The sequence below is a fragment of the Mixophyes fleayi genome, chromosome 10, assembly GCF_038048845.1.
Source record: "Mixophyes fleayi isolate aMixFle1 chromosome 10, aMixFle1.hap1, whole genome shotgun sequence".
Lineage (NCBI taxonomy): Eukaryota > Metazoa > Chordata > Amphibia > Anura > Limnodynastidae > Mixophyes > Mixophyes fleayi.
The window spans coordinates 40,588,964-40,611,796 of NC_134411.1; the positions used below are offsets into that span (position 1 = coordinate 40,588,964).

The 22,833-nt window shown below is 42.4% G+C and overlaps 1 protein-coding gene across 6 annotated transcripts in view; it reads left to right on the forward strand.

The window, feature by feature from the left end:
• Positions 1-22,833, forward strand: part of DENND2B (DENN domain containing 2B) — a 149,723-nt gene that overhangs the window by 76,363 nt on the left and 50,527 nt on the right. For 5 of the 6 annotated variants that reach the window (XM_075188527.1, XM_075188531.1, XM_075188529.1 and 2 more), the window contains one exon: positions 16,782-17,954. In XM_075188527.1, coding sequence (XP_075044628.1) covers positions 16,782-17,954 — 1,173 coding nt within the window. Of the gene's footprint in view, positions 1-10,928; positions 10,952-16,781; positions 17,955-22,833 lie in introns of those variants that run through there. The other variant, XM_075188532.1, reaches the window with a different exon arrangement.

Consider the following 22,833-nt stretch of genomic DNA (forward strand, 5'->3'; position numbering starts at 1 on the left):
TCGACAGTTGAAATGTAGACAGTATTATTAGGTCGATAATTGAAATTGATATGTTAAAATAATTAAAATGAAGTTTTTTAGGTTGACAGTAATATCCCCACCCCTAACCCTAACCCTATAATACTGTTACATCTGAATTGTCGACCTAATGTTATTGACTTTCTGAATGTTGACCAAATGAATGACTAACCATTGACTGCATACCTACACCCTAAACACACTCTATATGGTCTAAATACACTATATATGGTCGTGGTGCTTTGAGAGGGGGGATCCACTGCTTAGCAGAGGGTCTGGGTCAGCAATATGATTGTATTCAGGGGATTTTGCACTTGAAGGGGGTCCCAGATCTGTACAGAATAACTGGAAATTGAATGCCTGACAGTGACTGCTCCGGTGCTCCCTCCCCTGCATTATAGAAGCATTGGTCTGCTGACTCCAGCAGTAGATATCCCATCCTCTCCGGATCTATTACTGCACCGGCTGTGTGGTGACACACAATATACTTCCCAGCACCCTCTGCTGCTCAGTGCACACGTCAGGCGGTCTCTGGTAGATGGGCGACTGGGCAGAGGATAGATACCAGCACCCTGGTTACTGACTCCCGTGACCTCGGCTCACCGCGTATGATTCATTCTGCTTGGGAAATGGTTGTTTTCCAAACCACATGTAATTTTCTTTCCGCAAGAGAAATCATTAGATGGGAAAACAAGAAAAACTCAGTTAAAATGATGTGTTGATTTGAGAGAAGCAGAATTTTCACATTTGTTCCGCAAAGTATTCGGCTTCTTCTGTATTTGGGCGGAAAATTTTGCATGTTTCTCTGTCTTCCAGAGATAGCAAAGAACTTCCCCATTGTGTGCAGCAGTATCTGGTTCATATGTTGTTGTGTTGTTAATAAGCCTGTAAACATAGCCTGCCCTGACCAGGATAGACATAAATAGTGCGTAGTCCACACTTTATGTCATTCAGGTGATGTACAGTGAGGGGGATTCTCATGGGAGAGATTCCCCTCCTTAGTGATGTCTTCACTTCTCTCTCCTAGCTGGTCTTCATGAATTAAGGTGGTCTCACACTTTCCAAAACTACCACTAAGCCCATTTTCCAAAATGCCAATAATAATCCTCACTTGGGGAACACAGTATAGAGAGGTGCTGAGCACTATCCTTTTTAGTGGTGACGTGTGCCTTGATTTGTGGAGAGTCTGCCTGGATTTCATCAGAGCGCATATGTTTACGTAGCAAGATGGCGGTAGGTGCGCGGATGCAATAGTTTTGCAAAACAAGAATTTAATTGACGAAGTGAGATTATTGGACCAAAGGGGTGGAGAGGATTTTATGGAGGGGTGCACGGACACTTCCAGAACATAAAACGGTGATAAAGTCTTAGGGGATTGGACTTTTGATCTGAAGTATAGATTTTTGCACAGTGTAGATTTTTCCACTTCTCCAACATAGGGGCCTATTTAGTAGTATCGCGTAATATGGAAAAAAATACTTTTCAATCCTCATCGCATAGATAGTGATTGATAGATCTTTAATATTTATCAAAAAATCTCCACAGCCGTTCCGATAAATGGCTGTTCCTGTGGAGTGTAACACTTACTTTTCACAGGCTCTTCAGTCTGAAGAAAATTGCAATGATTAAATCTTCCTGCATATCCTAGTGCGCATGCGCCGACCGAAACTATCGGGCGTGCACTCAGAGAGCCCTGAACAAGGATCAATTAGCGTGTGAGAGGCAGGGATCACGTGATCCCTCCACACATGCGCTGTCTGCTCTTCTGAGCATTGAAACTTTTCAATTATGAATTTGTACGCCAGCTTCAGCATGGAAAAAGATCATTTGTTTTCCTCGGCTATTGTTAAATAGCGTCACTGATCGGTCCCCATACACTTTTATGGGGAATGCTCAGTAAAACGAACACAGATGCAGTGATGATAAATGACATTTTTGCAGTTAATATGTTTTCGGGGATTTAACTGGGGAATATTGTTTGATAAATAGGCCCCACAGGGACACTTCTAGAAGGGCCGATGCAAGACAAAAGTTTTGCACTGCGCATGGACTAAGTATTGTCAATGTGGTCCTCTTACTTTTACATAGGATACAAAAGGAAAAATAAACACAAATTAAATTAAAACAAAACAAAAGCCTTGTTTCTGTAGGTAAAAGTTAAATGTGAAGAACTATGACTGTGTATTTTTTTCCCAAAATTAAACTAAGTATAAAGCTGAAAATCTATTTCAATATATTCCCAAAATAAACCTTACATGTCCTGAAAAAAGCAGTAGAACATTTATTTGGGTAGTTTAAGTAATTAAAAAGGTCTCGCCTTAGCAGTGTCAGCCGCCACTGGTACTGAAGGAGTTAAGGCTATTCTCTGGCTGTTCTACAAATATAAATATAATTATGGTCTGTCATTGTCGGAGTCTGTACACCGCGAATCCCTGTCCTGTAGCGTCTGTAATCCAGTTCCGGATGCAGAGATTAAACCAGCTGTCATTGTCTGATACATTGTTACCGTCTCTTCAGATAGAGGTTTGTCTGAATCATACCCATTGAATGGACTCTGTTCTGTATCTTCCTTCCTATGGGCTGATTCCTCCAGTAATATCAGATGTCACTTTTAGTTAAGTATTGCAGCATATTTTCCCTATGAAGGAATTCATGTTAAAAACATCTGATGAGCTGGCTGTCGTCCAGGCAGCGTTCTGGATAATTACCTTAGCTGAATTATATAGATGTATCATAAAGCAGGAGGGCTGCGTCTACTAAGCAGTGTACATGGCGTGGTGGCTTTCACATCATGCAGGGGCCCAACTTCTACACCAGTGGTGCTCAAACTATTATAGTCAAGACCCCAAGTGACAGTGTGTCATTATTCTGGGGCCCTAAGTGACAGTGTGCCATTATTCTGGGGCCCCAAGTGACAGTGCGCCATTATTCTGGGGCCCCAAGTCATAGTGTGCCATTATTATGGGGCCCCAAGTAACAGTGTGCCATTATTATGCGGCCCCAAGTGACAGTGGGCCATTATTCTGGGGCCCCAAGTGACAGTGTGCCATTATTCTGGGGCCCCAAGTGACAGTGTGCCATTATTCTGGGGCCCCAAGTGACAGTGTGACAATGCCCTGAGGGCTATATCTACCAAGACATGGTTAAGACGAACCGCAGATTCTTGGAGCTTTGCTGTAATTTTTTTAAAACGGCAATTTTATTAAAGACAAAAACCAATTTTGTCTTTAATAAAATTGCCATGTTAAAAAATGACAGCAAAGCACAGAAAATCTTAGTGAATATACCCCTAAGTGTTAGTGGTATATTTTCCTGGGTTCGCAAATGTGGTTGCTCCCAATATAATATGATGGATATTTGACAATGGGAAGGGCCCAACAAGCAGATTCTGAGACCCTACTTGGTGGACCCCAGACCCACACCTCTTCTCTTGTAGACCAGGTGACAGTGGTGGTCGGTCAGTCATGTTTGGTAGCTTGCCACCATATTGACATTGCACAGTGTGTGGCAACTAAACAATCGTCTGAACAATGAAAACAAATAAACTGGTCATCGTGTGTGTCCAGCATTACTGTGAGGAGCAGAAGGTTCTGTTGTCCTACGGAGAGGAATTCTACATGAATAATACATCATTAAGGGACATATTTCCTAAATCAATGGAAGCGCTGCCTGCTAGACCTCTTGCAAAAATTGCAGGGTTTGGTGAGCAGAATGCAGCACAGCTATTGTGGAACTACATGTTCCAGCATACTCTGATAGCCATAGACTGAAAGGTAGTGCTGGCGCATGTTGAAGTAGCATACCACTCCAGTCAGTGGCTGCCAGTGCATGCTGGGACTTGTAGTTCCACAATAGCCTAGTTCTGGTATAATGAATCCCTGGCCATCATACAGAACATTCAAATCACTCTTGCTGTAATACACTCATCCACATGTTCCTTTTATGTAGTACAAAGTCGCCAATAGTATTCTATACCGATGTGACAGAAGACAGACTGAGCAGGCATTCCGGTAGTGTAGCAAGAAATATGGGTTCTTGATGCTGCAAATTTTGAGAAGGGGCTGGAAATATGATTACAAAAGCTCTCTCTATTTTTAACACGCTGCTGTCAGGACAAGTCATTATTTCAGGATCCCCCCTAACAATATTCTGTACCGCTCTTATTGCCCCTGGCGGCGGTGCAGCGTTTATGTGGGAGCAGAGCGGACGTCCTTGGGCTCTGGGCTCTCTCCACTAGACAGATGTAGGTTAACGGCTCCTGGAAACAGACGATTAAACCCTTGTGAGGAGGCGGTATGATGCTGACAGATTTCATCATGTTACGTCTAATGGTGAAGTGTGAGGAATAACATTGATGTCATTGTAATTAATCCAGCCTGTCTGTAGGCGTTGTGACAGCTCCTGTTTAATGATGTCTGTCCTCACTGTGGAACATTGCTGCCCTCCTGGTGTAATGGTTATATCTGATTCCTGGTCTGACTTCTGGGGAGGACAAATCTGGAAGAGCGGACGCAGAAGGGGATCATTACCCAGGAATAAGAATATTTCTCTTTTCTGTATAGTTTGTGCAGGATATCAGTATTACACCATGACCTGTGATAGCCGCCAATAGCCAGGATACCGGATTGCCTATTCCTGGAGTGCGATAGTTATCAGTGGATGCGTTATCCGCTGTGTGAGTAAATCAGTGGTGACACGTAGGGCGAAACGTTGATGTAGAAGTAACAGGATGGAAGCATTACGTATAGGAGATTATCAGATGGCCCCTTTCTCTGGCGAGAAGGATGATTGATTATCATTACTTATCACGGTGATGAAAATCCCCTAATATAGCAAATATAAATTGCTGGGTGCCGCTATACTGTGGTGACACCAACCTGTAGAAGTAAGGGGTAATTGACCACTTCGCCGGGACCAGTCTCTGCCAATATATGTATGAGCGAGTCAGCTGACACATGCGCACGGATTTGGGCTTTCAGTACCACTAATAAAAATTATTATTATTATTATAATTATTATTATCCATTTTAAAAAATATAATAAAAAGAAAAGAAAATTAAATAAAAAACCTTTAAGTATTAAAAATTACTTTATTTAGAGAAAGTATTTTTAAAATGATTTTCATTGCGTGATGGCGATAACAGACCTGCCTCAAATGTTGTGAAACTACAAGCCCCAGCATGCTTGGATTTTAATGAGAGACTTGTTTAAAGTGGAGCTGAGTTTGGAAAACATGGGTGTTGGTGAAGGAAGCTGGATTTTAAATTAAGGACGAGTTTGTTTTTACCTACTGCGTGGTGGATGGCGAGGGGGCGCTACAAACTTATTACCCTAGGGCAGCCTGAGCCCTTATTCAGACCCTGATTCCATGTAGGTCTCTGACCATTATATATCGGATAGTCCCGGGAGGACTGACAGTCAGTGTAACCTGTAATCTCTCCTCTGTCAGACCCTTCTCTTGAGTGACGTTTGTCGGAAGACTCAGCCTTGTATCTACAGAGCAGGAAGTCTTTCTAGACAAAACTATGAGGCAGAACAATGACCGCACCAGCTGTTTGTGCAGAAGATAAGCCCATGGATAGACTGCTGGGTTATATAATATTATATATTGTGGGATCACATTGCTGTCCTGTGTTAGGAAGTGTCTTTCCTGCTGCACTCATCCAACTTTTCAAATAAAAAATCACAGTGACATTTACAGTCGTCAGATCAGCAAGAAGCAATTCATAAATAGGAGAAGAGGTGGGAGGGTAGGATCTTGTAGTACGTAGGAATGTGTAGTACGTAGGATCTTGCAGTACGTAGGATCTTGTAGTACGTAGGATCTTGTAGTAAGTAGGATCTTGTAGTATGTAGGATCTTGTAGTACGTAGGATCTTGTAGAACATGGGATCTTGTAGTACATAGCAGGGATGGCCTGTATTTCTGGCTGTTAGTAATTCGTTCCCATGGTTATCTCTTTATTAGTACTAAACTAACCAGTGATCCGGTACTGACCAATCAGTGTGCAGCCTCTCAGTGGTCCCAGCCTGAGTGGTGAATGGACAGAACCCGCATTGGGCGGTTCTACAGTATATATGACAACCCCTATCATGTACAGGACATGACAGTGAGAACATCTTTATGGGATCTGTGGTTCTGGGTGACTTTATGACCATAAAACCTTGGTGATCTAGGCATTAGTTTGCCTATTTGTTGGAGATCCCGGAGGTCCCAGTGCAGAGGGCATGTTGATGTGATTTGCACCATCACAGCCCTGTGTATTGTCGCGCCATCACGCCCCAATCGCAGGTGTAGAAATTCTATTATCGCCACAATTTAAAAAGAAAATATTGGCGGAGCAGCTGAGTGATGCTCCGCTCCCCGGTGATACTGGCTGGCCCGGTAAGAGAAGTCTTACCAGTCTTGGATGTGTCACAGATGGGTGGCCCGGCTTCCTAGTTCATGCCCAGTGGGACTGGAAGCCTGGAATTGGGTTCCAGTTTCACTTTCTGCAAAAAAATAAATAAAAATTATTTTATAAGTAATTCCCTTTAAAATTCTTTATTGCCCTATCTCCGTTCACAGCGGCTTTCCTCTAGTTAATAAATAGTCTGTGAATGTTTATATTATGCTGTGTATTATCCTCCTATAATGTTCTTTATTCCTGTGAGAACAGATCCCCTCCTCTCCCTCCGGTGAAAGAGTTTAGAAATAGATTCAGTTATTCCCGTTTCCATGTTGTGTACAATGAGAACCTGTTTTTCTATCACAGCGCTGAATCACCTCTTCATAGTCCTATTCTACCCGTAGGGCACAGCGGAGAGAAGATGGTGAAACTCACTAATCCCATTAATCATGTTTATTGTGTAACCGCATTACACAAAGGTAATGACAAATTGTCGTGTCCTTACGCCAAAGTAATAATATAATGAACAACACTATAACTGCAGCACTTATCCTTCCTGTGGTGGCCTCAGGGGGTACAGACAGGAAAGGAATTTGTGTAACATATATTTACATGAACTGAGTATCCCTAAAGTGACACTACGGAGGCAGCCATATTATGGGCCGGACCAGTGGACCGGAGAGCCTATCAGATCGCTAAGATCCAGTGATATAAGTGGCCCGTTAGATCACAAAATGCCTCAATTATTTCAGTGCGGTCAAAAACCTAATTACTCCACTTTCCACCAGCAAAGGGCTTGTAGTCTGTGGTTACTGCTGAAGACTGTACGACACCTGTGCACAGGAAGCTAACTAACAAGTATCACCTCTCAGGAAGGCAATCACTAATTTAAATCATTCAAATAAAGCATTTTTTATAATAAATCATTTGTTTAAAGTGTACAGCCTTTTTTTAATGTATTTAAATAGTTTTTAATAATTGTATTATTTTTCAACTGTGTAATTAAAAAAAAAAATGTAAGTGGGGCTGAAAGCCGGCCCACGCCTGCACACATCCCACCAGACTGGTCGGCTAAGCGTTAAGTTAACCCTTGCCGCTCCAGAGCAGTATCAGTAAGCTTTTAATTTTTATTAAATTACGGTGGTAGCGCTTTAGCCTTGGTGCAAGCCATCAGAGTCTTAATAGTAAGTAGACCCCGGTGTGTGTATATTATATACAAGTTAACCCGTGCATGATACTCATGCATTCTAGTCAAATCAAGCTACTTAAGGTGTTAAAAAGGTTCTTGTCATGCATTTGGGCCTAGCCCAGGCCTCCTCAGGGGAAGAGCGTTACTTCCCGACGCAAGCGCCCTTTTTTAACGTGGTTTTGTCCACATGTCACACCTCATCATTTTTCTCCATCACCTCATCCTTCATCTTCATCGCCACATCCTTCATCAAGCTACTTAAGGTGTTAAAAACTCCCCACTGTCACCCCCGACAACCACCAACCACTCCCAACTGTCACTTCTCTTTCAAGAAATATATAGCTCAGTGTATAACTCTGCCCAGCAGGTGGCGCTGCAGTTTGGTTTTTGTTTTTTTTCACACACGCCACTAGGCATTTATATAGTAGATCTGCTGAGTCCTATGCTTTTATTACATTCCCTGCACATTATCAGCCAATGCTCATTCGTCTTGGTATTTAGTCCATTGTCTAAAGTTCCCTATAGTATCATTTCAATTACACTTGTTTGCAATTGTCTTATTATTGGACATATATCATTACTTGCTGTATGTAGACAGTCAGAACAGATTGCAGGATGTGCACATCTATTTGTGTAATATAAGGTCACACCAGAACGCATGCATATAAAATATTTTAGAAAGTAATTGAATAACTAATAATACTATAGAAAGTAATTTAATAACTAATAATACTATAACCCGTAATAAAAATCAGATTAAATACATAAATCAGAATCTTTTTATTGTGTACTGTACGTACAATGTGTTTCTATTATCTCTTTTACTTGCACATACATGTTCTGTGCTATCTAGCATTACGCATTTGTGTAGTTTTTAATACAAAGACGATCCCATGTCAGTCATCACTATCAGTCGGCGCTGACACTGCCCTGTAGCTGCTGCAAACATACAGGAACCAAGTGTACTTATGAGGAACCCAGGACTTGAATCGACCCCATCTGCATCGGCTTGTCCTTACTGTACATTGTCTATGTTCCACCACCCCTTTTCACCCCCGTTCTGCCCTTTAAGTCGTATGCAGTTGTGTCCAGACATCCCAACTGTCCCGATTTTAGTGGGACTGTCCCGATTTGATTTGACTGTCCCACAGTCGGTACATTTGTCCCAACGTACGATAGTAAGTGACTGCTGTACACACAAGAGGCAATTGCTTTTGGTGAGTTCAGCAATTCAAGGGTGTTTTGTGAGGGGTTGGGGGTGTCCTAGAGCTTCTCAGTGGCACGAGACACACCCCAGGGGCATTGCTACGACCACTGTCATGTACTCACGTCTCTAGCGTGATGCGGAAAGTGGAAACGCCCCCTTTTTGGAGGGAGCTTGTCTGTGTCCCAATTATAGGATTCATAACTGTTGGGTGGGATGTGATTTGCATAGAATTGCATTAATTGGCGTAAGTTCTGTTTGGATGCATGCGTAATAAGGCACACAAATGGACTTACGTCTGACCATGAACCAGGCCCTATGTCTAATGCTGGTTGCGTCATCTATGTAATATCTGTATTTAACTGTACATACCTATCTTTATTACCCAGACAAAATGCATTCTTGTGTAATAAATATGTATTGGTTTATTTTTCTTGCGGAAAGTCCCTTATTTTCCAAGTTTGTATATTCACTTTCTGCTTATTAATGAATATACACACACAGCGTATGAGACTGTGATCTGCTGCTTGTGTCTTGTAAGAGTTCATCGTCTAGATTGAATCCCCTCCTTGGGCTGGTGGTCAGGGCGGGGGGTGATAGAAGTAGAAAAGTATTTATAAGGAGACTGCACTTTATATATTCACAGTTTTCCTGTGATCCACAGATAGTAATAAAACGAGATACTTTCATCCCGGTATGAGTGTAGCACAGATGAGATTACCCGTCACGTCAGTGGCTTCTCCGATTTCAGGAATACTGTGAGAAACCAGAAGTCAGATGTACCAAGACAACACATCTCATCTCTAAATAAATGTTCTTAACATTAGATGTAAGATGTTCTGCCCAGAGACCACACATCTCTTCATCTGCTCATTTATTAATATCAGGGCCACGCATAGATGTGTTTTAGATTTAAATACTTGATGACACCAGCAGCACTATATAGCTGCTTCTGATTGCATATTGACCCCTTCACGCTGATAGTACCTAACTTGCATTGTATTATGTGAAGTCGCGTCCATCTATTTGCATTACTTATTTGTCCTTTCCACTTTGACTACTCCAGGGGTATATTTACTAAACTGCGGGTTTAAAAAGTGTTGATGTTGCCTATAGCAACCAATCAGATTCTAACTGTCATTTTGTAGCATGTACTAAACAAATAACAGCTAGAATCTGATTGCTATAGGCAACATCTCCACTTTCTCAAACCCGCAGTTTAGTAAATCTAGCCCCCAGTGTGTTCTAACGGATATTTTATTCAATTTGACAAAGAAAATGACTAACACTGAAATGCTATGACGCAGCTGTAATTATACATCACAAAGGTCTAAGAAAAAGTACAAATGAACAAACTACAAAATAATGAAAATGAATAATAATGAAAATGCCAAAATGTAACCCTTTGGGCCGATTCATTAAGGAGAGAAAAGCAAAAAAAGGGAGTAAATATGCACCTTGGCAAAACCATGTTGCATTGGAGGGGAGGTAAATTTAAAATGTGATGCCAGATTTATAGTTGGGGTAGAGCATGTCCTAGATCAACCTTAAATGTCAGTGTAAAAATAAAGCTATTAAGTATTTGTGTGTTGTAGGAAAAAACAGCCAGTGTTTAACTTATATGCAAAATAATAAACTAATACACTGTAACATGGTTTGTTCAGTAGGAAACTTACTCCTTTTTTTTTTTTTGCTTTGCTTTCCTTAATGAATCAGGCTCTTTGTGTTTAATCCGTGGTTTAATCCGGTGCACGGCCGGGAATATCATGATGTCACCGATCCACTTGGCCTGTGATCTCTTCCAGCATATCACATAAAACTTGTGTTCCCCAGACGTATAACACCTTCTCCCAGGTACCTGAAGGAGTTAATGTTTATTTAAACCTCTTAAAATACACAAGTTGCGGAGAGTGACCCGCCCCTTGGCAGCTCCTCTCCCTATAGCCTCAGTACTCTCTGACTTTAGATATTACATACCTTGGACAGCGTATCTTGTGTACAGGTGACTGGGATTAAGTTGGGGGAGGGCAGGTAACAGAGGTGAGGCTGCTGGTTTGGTGCACAGTACGGGGGGGGGGGGGGCAGTCCATGTACCCCATCTCTGCGTGGAAGGAACCCCAGGAAGCAGATTACAGAGATGGCTCCCCATAAGGTCAGTGATTGTGACAGTGTAAAGGGGATAAGACTGTAAGTGTTGTTTCTATAACCTGGTCACAATGCTGGCAGAGTCCGTACAGGTGTATGGGTGCGGCCTGGTTTTGTTAGGTTTCAACCGAGTCTGTTTACATCAGAACATTAATTTCCCCGTCAGTCTTCAGGGAATATCATTTATCAACACCCACGGGGCGAGCCCAGCAAAATAGTTTCCAGAGACTGAAATGAATATTTTACTACTAATGAACGTCTTCTATACCTGTCACTATATGACCCATTTCCACCATGTATTAATGTTCTGCTTCTGGTTTTCCAATTACACAAACTTGGATTAAATTAACTAATGCATTTATGTTTAAAAATACCTTCACCATCCCTGATTTCAGCCCAGGGTTTTGCAATTGTAATATTAATGGGAACAATCTGGTAGAAATCAGTTGTTTCTGATACATCATGAACGTGTCCCGGGTTCTGTCTCCCTCTGTGATGGGACCACTATCTTGTCTTTCTGCAGAATGTCTCAGTGGGGAGAGAATAAAGACTCCCTCTGGGGTAATTGTTGGGTTAGGGTCATACGTAGGACCATCCCCTGCAGCACAGAAAGGAATTTTGTCTGCTTCTATATTTGGGGATTTTCTTTGTTTTCTCATTTTTAATAGGAATCTATCATGGAAATATTGTTGTTGAGGAATTTAATATTGGAAGGGTCTGCTACCCCCATGTAAAACTGTGTCATGTTTTCAAAACATTACGTAAACATTTGTCTAGATGATTATTTGTAATACATTTTTTATTATAATCCATAAGGCTCGGAGCCATTCTTCTTTGTAAACACTAGAATTCCTGCTGAATTTGTCTGCTCTGCCAGCAGACATGTTTCTATAGTGTCTTGTTAAGAGAAAAATCTGTCATCTACACACAGTGGAGTTGGCCATTTTGCCGGGTGGACCAATAGTGCAGCCTGTCAACTCGCTAGGAGCCAGTGTCTGGAGATCATTACCATATCGCAGATTGTCCGCTGTACAGACCAAAAGCAAATTTGGGCCTGAAGTGCGTCTGTATTTACACTCAGGTTTTGCGGAGTTGGCTGTATTTGTGGATGAGAGGAGGAGCAGGACAGAGTGAGGGAGTAGGCGAGCAGCGCACCGCAGTTGGCGGTGTTGACATTCCTACCAACAATTGGGTAAGCTGCATCGGGGAGGGGGGGAATGGTCACGACATGATGCGGCCGTGACACAGCTAGGCTGCCCCATTCTCCTCTGCCATGCAAAGCAGTGGTGAGCAGACTTCCAACTTTCCCAGCGATCAGGACAAAGCTGCCTCGATCGTGATGGCGAGATAGAGCCCTCAAATCGGGACTGTCCCTCCTAAATCGGGATGGTTGGTACAGCAGAAATGAGCTGTCATTTTGCAGAGAGCAATGGGTGCAATGAAATAAAGAGGGGCATATTAAGTTTTTTTACCTAGTTGTGCGGAAGACCACATAGACATTCCATAATCAGCAGCTGAAAGCTGGCTGCCTGGGGTATTGTCTTTTTTATGGGAAGTGAATTGTCAGGCGCACTCAGTATGAAGTACATCACACAAATATGACGTCTATCAACATCATTTATTTATATATAGCGCCACTGATTCCGCAGCGCTGTACAGAGAACTCACTCACATCAGTCCCTGCCCCATTGGGGCTTACAGTCTAAATTCCCTAATATACACACAGACTAAGGCCAATTTGTTAGCAGCCAATTAACCTACTAGTATGTTTTTTGGAGAGTGGGAGGAAACTGGAGGACCAGGAGGAATTCCACACACACACGGGGAGAACATACAAACTCCACACAGATAAGGCCATGGTCGGGAATTGAACACATGACCCCAGTGCTGTAAGGCAGAAGTGCTAACCACTGATCCATCGTGCTGTCTATAAAATAAATATGTCTCCTCAATCTCATGATTAATTTATGACATAAATGAACTTAAATTGAGCAGTGATTAGGTGAAAAACAGGTCAGTTTAATTTATTGCAAAGGGTGATATTAAAGCATTAGGAAGATGTAACATTTAGGGGTCTCAAGGGGTTAATGCCTGCAATGGAGGTAAATCCTGCCAGCCAAAGATTCTCCGCGTGTCTCCAGCAATAGCTTCCCAAAGCAAAGAATAATAATAATAAGCTATGTAGGGATTGGGTGGCATATCCCCTGACTGAGCTGCACCTCTCCAGGCTAGCTGAGTATTACGCAGCTGACACTGACCAGACATTGATAAATCATTGTATTAGGGGGTTTTCTGTGGCTGAGATAAGCAGCCATGGCATCATAAATACAACCAATAAAATTCTTCTGAATTGTTCTGGTTTCCACACACCTAGGCGCACTTCTGGGTTTCGGAGGCGTCTCCAATGGGCGTACAGCGTGCTTGCCTTGAAGTGCGCTGGGTGTGCCATCCAGACACATCTCTACAAAACCAAAGTGTATTCCGCCTCAGTGTGTATGTACCAGGTGTTCCTCTGTGTATCTCTTGACAATTTTGTTTCTAATGAATTATCTGTATAAACGTGGAAACTGTTGTCATATTTGTGGATGAGAAGAATGGGACAATATTGGGGAGGGTGAACCTTCCTTTCAACTGTAGCATTTGTCACTAGCGGACGCGGCTATGTGGGAACAGTGCTGGGGTGTTATCATTTTGGGCTTGTTCGATAAGGCAGAACCCCCCCGTGTCTGGATTTATTCCTCCTTGTGGACTTCTGCTATGTGATTCGTCTTTCAGCAGAGTCATCGGCTTCTCTCGGCTTGGCATTCACTCAAAACCAACATTCACGGATAGATAGACTGAAAAGGAATAATATAAAGAGACTAGCAGATTTGTTTGTTGAGCTGCAGAATCAGTAATTGGTGTTTGGAAAATGGAGATTACCCTGCCTTCTCCTGACATCAGATTTCATTGCAGAGAGAGGTCAGCAGGGGAACATTTCCCCAACTATCATGATCTAATGAGCACAGGGAGCTCTCATCATGAAGTTCACTCTGCTCCTCTTATTCTGGTCTAAATACACAGTACGTGTGATTGATTCTTGTCGGACCATTCATAGTAGTATCCTATGTGACCACCTTAAGCGCAAATGACTTGAAAGAGTGGCCATACAGAGGTTTTTATAAGGGACTTAACAACCATGCATGTATTATTAAGCACAAAGTTGAGTGTCAGGACCACTGTCACATAGTCCCAAAGACTGGGTCACTTTGGGGCGTCAGAAGCTGACCGCGCACACAGGCCAGATGTCCGATCATGTTCTCCAAATTTCCAATAGTGTTCAACTTATATCAGACCATTATTGGACATTGTGGTAGTTCTGGGTCAACCTGCACAGTATCAGGGCAATTGCTCCAATTAGCAACTAATGTAGTCGGTATGACAGTGCAGTACAGTGGGAGCAAAGCCGTTTCCACGGCAACGGAAAACTTTATATGAGCAGATAATTAAAACTTTAACGATAAAATGGCATTTTCTTCTTTTATTATAGAAACGATTTGTGGTCAGTTATCATCCCAGGAATAAATCAGCATGGCCGATGTGAGACATTTTTCTCCTAATCTTTACCATATTAGTCAGAGGCGACTCCAGGGTGATGTAAGCCCCCGGGGAGCAGTCTGGCACTCTGTCAGGAGAGCGTCCGTCTGTTTACACCCCATCAATCCATGCAGCAAACTGTTATAGAAATGGATGTCTGGGGTTTGTCCTCTGTGCAGCCAGCCCACGCCTTCTGCAACTGTTTGGGAGACACTAATCTGTATCATAGGAATTAAATACCTGTGAAATAAAAGTTCTTTTACGAAGGCTTTTTAAGGCATTGTATGCAAAGCCGGGGGGGGGGGGGGGGGGGGGGGGGTTCTGCAGCCCCTGTGCCGCTCGGTGTGACAGATGCTTCTGATTTACTCAGGAAAAGAGATGCCAGTTTCATCAGACAAATATGTCCGAGGCTCTTAGAGGCTGGTGTGACGCAGCACCAGCAGGAAGGCTGTGATGTTGTATCGTTGTTACCTTAGGAACGTAAAATACAGTTCTATACACATTTAGGGCTAGATTTACTAAACTGCGGGTTTGAAAAAGTGGAGATGTTGCCTATAGCAACCAATCAGATTCTAGCTGTCATTTATTTAGTGCATTCTACAAAATGACAGCTAGAATCTGATTGGTTGCTATAGGCAACATCTACACTTTTTCAAACCCGCAGTTATAAAAAATGTAAATATACCCCTTAGTGTGTGCGTGTGTTACCCAAAAAACTATGGCCGGTGCTATCCCTCCTATGTGGGCCTCTGTCTCTAAGTTCCTCTAATTTGGGGGGGGGGGAAAGTTTTTTAAAAAATAGATTCAATTTATTCAAAAAAATAAAAATACAAATAAATAATTTTAAAAAATTCTTGATTCTTCAAATAAAACTTTAAAAAAACAACCTCCATTATAAATCTGTTATCGCCAGAATAGCCTGTGTTAACCCTTTCATGTACAGGGGAAAGTTCATAAAAAGTCTTTCGTGGGTGAAAAGTCCTGTCTCCAATATGGCTTTGTGCCCATTGGTAAATCATCTCCTTCGGGGAATTTGTATCAGTAGGCCCATTTCACCAGCGATTAGGCTGATTTTTTTTTTTACCCAAAAAAATTTGGTAAACCCAAAAACTTACTGCTCCGCCGGGCACACACTAGCCGGCTCACACCTGCACAGAGGGACTGAAAGCCAAGTCTTGGGCTGTCTGTTCCGTTAAGGTGGGAAGAAATAAAATAAAAAAAGTTAAGAAAAATAGATAAAACTTATTTAAAAAAAAATAGAAATTAACAACTTTAATTTAAAAACAGCTTTATTTGGAGATTTTTAATGTGCTTTCGCCATCCTAAGATATCCTCGGGTATTGTACTGGTATAAAGACTGCTACCATACTTGTCGAATAGGCTTCCGCATGCAACGGGGGGTACTTGTCAGGGATAGAAATGTTATTTCTTGGGGTAGATTTAACAAACCTTTTATAAAGGAAAAGTGGAGATGTTGCCCATAGCAACCAATTAGATTCTACCTATCATTCATCTAATACATGACAGCTACAATCTTATTGGTTGCTATGGGAACACCTCCACTTTTCCTTATTAGAAGTTTTAGTAAATCTACTCTCCACATCCGGGAGTTAATGTCTTTAAAACATAAGTATCAAACCAGAGCTGATATTTATGAAACCAGCACAGAGTGAAAGCAATGTAACAATAACATATATTGTGGTTAGTTTTTTTTTGTTTAGTTTGTTTTGTTTTGTTTTTTAAACTGCATAATATTTTTAATCACATTTGTGTTTGGCTGCACTGTGATGTTTTAGAATAAAACTCTCCCGCTCCTTATGTTGTTGCTGACGATAGTGTTTTCTTCTGTGTTTGCGTTTCATTTGTATACAAATCGCATTGTTTTTTAAATTGTTCAGTTGTTTTGTGCTATTACAGAACTGATCCCAGGGTTTACAATGCATATTAATTAGGACAAATAATCTGTGCGCACAGTTTTGATTGCATACAATTGACATCATTGTGCTGTTCACTAAGCAGCAACTAAAAAGGTGAATCTGAATAAAGAAAAAATATTGGAAATTGTACATGCACTTTTTTTTTTGCATCTATATAAATGGAATCTCAATACAGTTCCATTTTTATCTCTAATTTGGTTCATATATTTGACAGAATATTTAATTTGGGTAATTCGTGAGTGACCGACCTCTCATACTTACTGTAGAGTTATCTCAATGTTTTACTCCTAATGAATATTATTAAGATTTATTTTCTGTCCCCAGGTCTCAGTCAGTGTCTCCTCCACCAGTTTTGACTCCAGTCAGGACCCTATCATATCCCCTCAGCGACAGTGAGGAATTCTGCCGATCTAGCAGTATACCCAACACAAAGCTGGTCATAAAGGACTGGACCCTGAGAGGTTCTAATGTAAGAGACGCCCGATTACGGTCCCAGGGCAGCGATTCTCCAAACCACCTTTCAAAATCCATCAGTGTCGCTTGCTTGGATAAAAGACTTTCTGTATTTAAAGGCCCCAGCCAGAAAGAAAATGTAGTAGAGGCCAAGGACAATGATGTGATTGGCAACTGCCAGCTTAATCGGAGTACGCTCTCCTTAGGATCAGCTGCCAATCAGCGGAACAGACCGCACAACAGAACCTCGGTGCGCTCACAAGTGCTCGACATTAGGCGTAAAATTTCAGAATGGGAGTGCAGAAGAGATTCTTCTCCCCGGCTCAGCCTCTTTGTGGACAAAGGAGACCCGGGTGACAGGTCCACCAGTGAAGGATGTCCCAGCATGCTGGCATCACCGTGCAGTGAAAAGACATTTGATTTTAAAGGATACCGGAGAATGAGCAGAACATTTTCTGAGTGTTCTTACCCAGAAACAGAGGAGGAGGAGGCCTTGGAGCGAGACTCTCTACATAGATTTGAGAGGCGATCCAGTAGAACGGAACCAGCCAATGCCTTCATCAGAGGACATCCCCGGAAAGAGTCTTCTGCAGTGCTCAACAGAATCCAGAAAATCGAGCAGGCCCTGAAGGAGAACCCTGGCATGGGCCTTCCTCAGCTGCCCAGCAGTTGTTTCAGCGTTGACCTAGGGAGGAAACGTTCCATAACTTCAGGTACTCCAGAAAGTCCCACTGACAAGTCTGGGATTGTAAATACTGTAAATGAGCAAGAACATTTTAATGAGAAAAATGCAAAAACGAAACAAGGAACTACTACAAACTCAAGTGGTTCCGGTGCTGTCACCGGGAGTCCTGGAGCTGAAGTTAATCCAGTGCCCAAACCTAAACGGACATTTGAATATGAAGCCGACAGAAACCACAGGAATAACCCTAATAATGGTCTACCTTCTTCCCCGTCACCTGTATCCCCACCTCCGCTCCCTTCTACACCTGCACCCCCGGTCACCAGGAGGCCGAAGAAGGATCATCGCAAATCCCAAAGCCAGTAAGTGGTATTTTACCGTTTATTTCTGGGTGTTGGGGGCGCCTGGTAATATGCATAAAATATGGATCTCTGTTACGTCAAACACCAATTGTCATGGTATTTAGCTTTCCTTATAGGCCTTAAATTACATGTGGGACAATTTGTAGAACATGTCTGTTTAATTTCTAGAAACAATAGGATCCGCATGCCAATTAAATGCAGCACAATAGCATTCTATAAACAGATCGTATTGTTTCTACATTAAATTGCTTTGTAGTAAACCCAGATGTCTGCAGCCATTACTTTATATAATTTCTGTGTTACTCTGCGATGCCACGTGGTGACGACTGATTGGATACATTCTCATCTTAATACATGTATTATATACACTACATAGGTATCCGCAGCGGCGCCTAACAAATAAATGATAAAAATACACTATGTACATGAAGGGCTAATTGTTCTGTGAATGTTCGGTGAGGGGTATGGCCAGACGGAGAGTCATTCTGTACGCAGAGACCTTGTGTTCTCGGCTTGTATGCACACGTTATTACTGTCATGAATGAACAAATGAATCTCAGGCGTCAATGGAGCTGGGATCCTACTCAGCAAATTTTCTTTGGAAATAGTAGAAATTTTTGTCTTGAAACATGTTTAAACAAATCATCTGACAGGCAGACAAGCCCCTCCCACTTTTAAAAATGTCATAATTGCAGCTTATCATTTGCAAACCCAACAGTCCTCTGACTCATTAAGATCTACAAATTATACTGAAATATACTATAGGTGTATCCATGTAGATAACAAGTCCTAATAAGTCCGCTTGTCACCAAAATACTGTTAATGAAATATTAATACAGCACAATAAAGAATACAGTATAAAATCAACATAGAAAAGAATACAAATCGTATGTAGAAAGCTGTTACTCCATATTTGAATCCAAAGAATATGGGGTCTATTTAAGATGCGGTGATAAGCCAAAACTCGGAGAAAAGTTCTATAACCACCATCCAATGTATGAAAGGGTTAATGCTGGAGACATTACAAATTTCTACTGCAGTAATTTTATTAGCAGTCAATAAAATCAATACAACTAAGCTTTTCCATCTCAGGATGGTGTTACCTAACCAGTAAGCAGCTACAACTTTTACATGAATTGAGTATATTTCAGGTAAGCAGTCACAATTTCATTCTAAAAGTGTGGGGAAAAATGAGCGTAGAAAAATAACTATGTATATAAACAAACAGTCCGCCTCACATGCGCAATTAAGGAATAGGGAAATTCATGAGCAAAGCCTTTCGCCGCGGCGAGAGATAAGACACACTTTCACTGAGGACGAAAATCTGCCCACCAATGATAAATAGACTCCTGAGTCTGTACAGTCATGGCCAAAAGTTTTGAGAATGACACAAGTATTGGTTTTTACACAGTTTGCTGCTTCAGTGTTTTTACACCTTTTTGTCAGATGTTGCTATGTTATGCTAAAGTAATATTACAAGCATTTCATAAAGTGTCAAAGGTTTTTATTGACAATTACATTAAGTTTATGCAAATAGTTATTATTTGCAGTGTTGACCCATCTTTTTGAAGACCTCTGCATTTTGCCCTGGCATGCTGTCAGTCATCTTCTGGGCCACATACTGACTGATGGCCGCCCATTCTTGTCTAATCAATGCTTGGAGTTTGTCAGAATTTGTGGGTTTTTGTTTGTCCCCCCGTCTTTTGAGGATTGACCACAAGTTCTCAATGGGATTATGGTCTGGGGATTTTCCTGGCCATGGACCCAAAATTTCAATGTTTTGATCACCGAGCCACTTAGTTATCACTTTTGTCTTATGGCAAGGTGTCCATCATGCTGGAAAAGGCATTTTTCAAACTGTTCTTGGATGGTTGGGAGAAGTTGCTCTTGGAGGATTTTTGGGCACCATTCTTTATTCATGGCTGTGTTCTTAGGCAGAATTGTGAGTGAGCCCACTCCCAGCAGTGCAGAGCTTGCTCAGGAATGGCAGGCAGCAAGTGCAGTGCATCGCCACCAAAACAACACAATATTGCATTTATTACATTGACTTAGGGAGGGTTAGGAAATAAAACTGATTATTCCTGATCTCAATATTGTGAGAACGTATCTGGGGGGTGTAAAACACCTCCCTTCACTAAAGGATTCACGTAACATTATCTACACCAAATATTACTACATATATCAGTTAGTAAATAATAAATACCGGCTCTATTTAGCCCTGTTACATCCCAATGCTTCACTTATTCCAACAACAAGGTTGTCAGCACCATCTTCAGTGCGTCCAAGTTAAGTCTTGTCATTAATAAATTACAAAATACTTTACATCCTGATTACACTAATCTAATCGCACTAAATACAGTGCAAAACGTGACATAAACAAAAAACAATATTGTAGTAAATGTGCCCAAAGAAAGTGTGTGTGAGATGTGCGGAGTTAGAGGGTGACAAGTACGGTAATTAGACGGTGCATTCTTCAGTATGTGCTTTGTTGTATTATATTATGTGTTGTTCATTTTGTGCAAAATAATGTACCTTGATTTGTTCCTGTCACTCATTAACAAAAAGCTGCACAACAAAGCATCTCCTGTGGTTATTAAATGATCAGGTGGAGGTAAAAACATTGTGGCCAAATTTTTTCTGTGGTCCATGTAATTAGTGATCAGGTGGAGGTATAACGAGTGTGGACGGGCTTGTCCTGTGGTCCATGTAATTAGTGATCAGGTGGTGGTATAACGAGTGTGGCCGGGCTTCCCCAGTGGTCCATGTAATTAATGATCAGGTGGAGGTATAACGTGTGTGGCCAGGCTTCTCCAGTGGTCCTTGTAATTAGTGATTAGGTGGAGGTATAACGAGTGTGGCCGGGCTTCTCCAGTGGTCCTTGTAATTAGTGATTAGGTGGAGGTATAACGAGTGTGGCCGGGCTTCTCCATTGGTCCTTGTAATTAGTGATTAGGTGGAGGTATAACGAGTGTGGCCAGGCTTCTCCAGTGGTCCTTGTAATTAGTAATTAGGTGGAGGTATAACGAGTGTGCCCGGGCTTCTCCAGTGGTCCTTGTAATTAGTGATTAGGTGGAGGTATAACGAGTGTGGCCGGGCTTCTCCAGTGGTCCTTGTAATTAGTGATTAGGTGGAGGTATAACGAGTGTGGCCAGGCTTCTCCAGTGGTCCTTGTAATTAGTAATTAGGTGGAGGTATAACGAGTGTGGACGGGCTTGTCCTGTGGTCCATGTAATTAGTGATCAGGTGGTGGTATAACGAGTGTGGACGGGCTTGTCCTGTGGTCCATGTAATTAGTGATCAGGTGGAGGTATAACGAGTGTGGACGGGCTTGTCCTGTGGTCCATGTAATTAGTGATCAGGTGGAGGTATAACGAGTGTGGCCGGGCTTCCCCAGTGGTCCATGTAATTAATGATCAGGTGGAGGTATAACGTGTGTGGCCAGGCTTCTCCAGTGGTCCTTGTAATTAGTGATTAGGTGGAGGTATAACGAGTGTGGCCGGGCTTCTCCAGTGGTCCTTGTAATTAGTGATTAGGTGGAGGTATAACGAGTGTGGCCGGGCTTCTCCAGTGGTCCTTGTAATTAGTGATTAGGTGGAGGTATAACGAGTGTGGCCAGGCTTCTCCAGTGGTCCTTGTAATTAGTAATTAGGTGGAGGTATAACGAGTGTGCCCGGGCTTCTCCAGTGGTCATTGTAATTAGTGATACGGTGGAGGTATAACGAGTGTGGCCCGGCTTGTCCCGTGGTCCATGTAATTAATGATCAGGTGGAGGTATAACGAGTGTGGCCAGGCTTCTTCTGTGGTCCATGTAATTAGTGATTAGGTGGAGGTATAACGAGTGTGGCCGGGCTTCTCCAGTGGTCCTTGTAATTAGTAATTAGGTGGCGGTATAACGAGTGTGGCCGGGCTTCTCCAGTGGTCCTTGTAATTAGTGATTAGGTGGAGGTATAACGAGTGTGCCCGGGCTTCTCCAGTGATCATTGTAATTAGTGATAAGGTGGAGGTATAACGAGTGTGGCCGGGCTTCCCCAGTGGTCCATGTAATTAATGATTAGGTGGAGGTATAACGAGTGTGGCCGGGCTTCTCCATTGGTCCATGTAATTAGTGATCAGGTGGAGGTATAACGAGCGTGGCCGGGCTTCTCCAGTGGTCCATGTAATTAGTGATTAGGTGGAGGTATAACGAGTGTGGCCGGGCTTCTCCAGTGGTCATTGTAATTAGTGATAAGGTGGAGGTATAACGAGTGTGGCCCGGCTTGTCCCGTGGTCCATGTAATTAATGATCAGGTGGAGGTATAACGAGTGTGGCCAGGCTTCTTCTGTGGTCCATGTAATTAGTGATTAGGTGGAGGTATAACGAGTGTGCCCGGGCTTCTCCAGTGATCATTGTAATTAGTGATAAGGTGGAGGTACAACGAGTGTGGCCGGGCTTCCCCAGTGGTCCATGTAATTAATGATTAGGTGGAGGTATAACGAGTGTGGCCGGGCTTCTCCATTGGTCCATGTAATTAGTGATCAGGTGGAGGTATAACGAGTGTGGCCGGGCTTCTCCAGTGGTCCATGTAATTAGTGATTAGGTGGAGGTATAACGAGTGTGCCCGGGCTTCTCCAGTGGTCCTTGTAATTAGTGATTAGGTGGAGGTATAACGAGTGTGGCCGGGCTTCCCCAGTGGTCCATGTAATTAATGATTAGGTGGAGGTATAACGAGTGTGGCCGGGCTTCTCCATTGGTCCATGTAATTAGTGATCAGGTGGAGGTATAACGAGCGTGGCCGGGCTTCTCCAGTGGTCCATGTAATTAGTGATTAGGTGGAGGTATAACGAGTGTGGCCGGGCTTCTCCAGTGGTCATTGTAATTAGTGATAAGGTGGAGGTATAA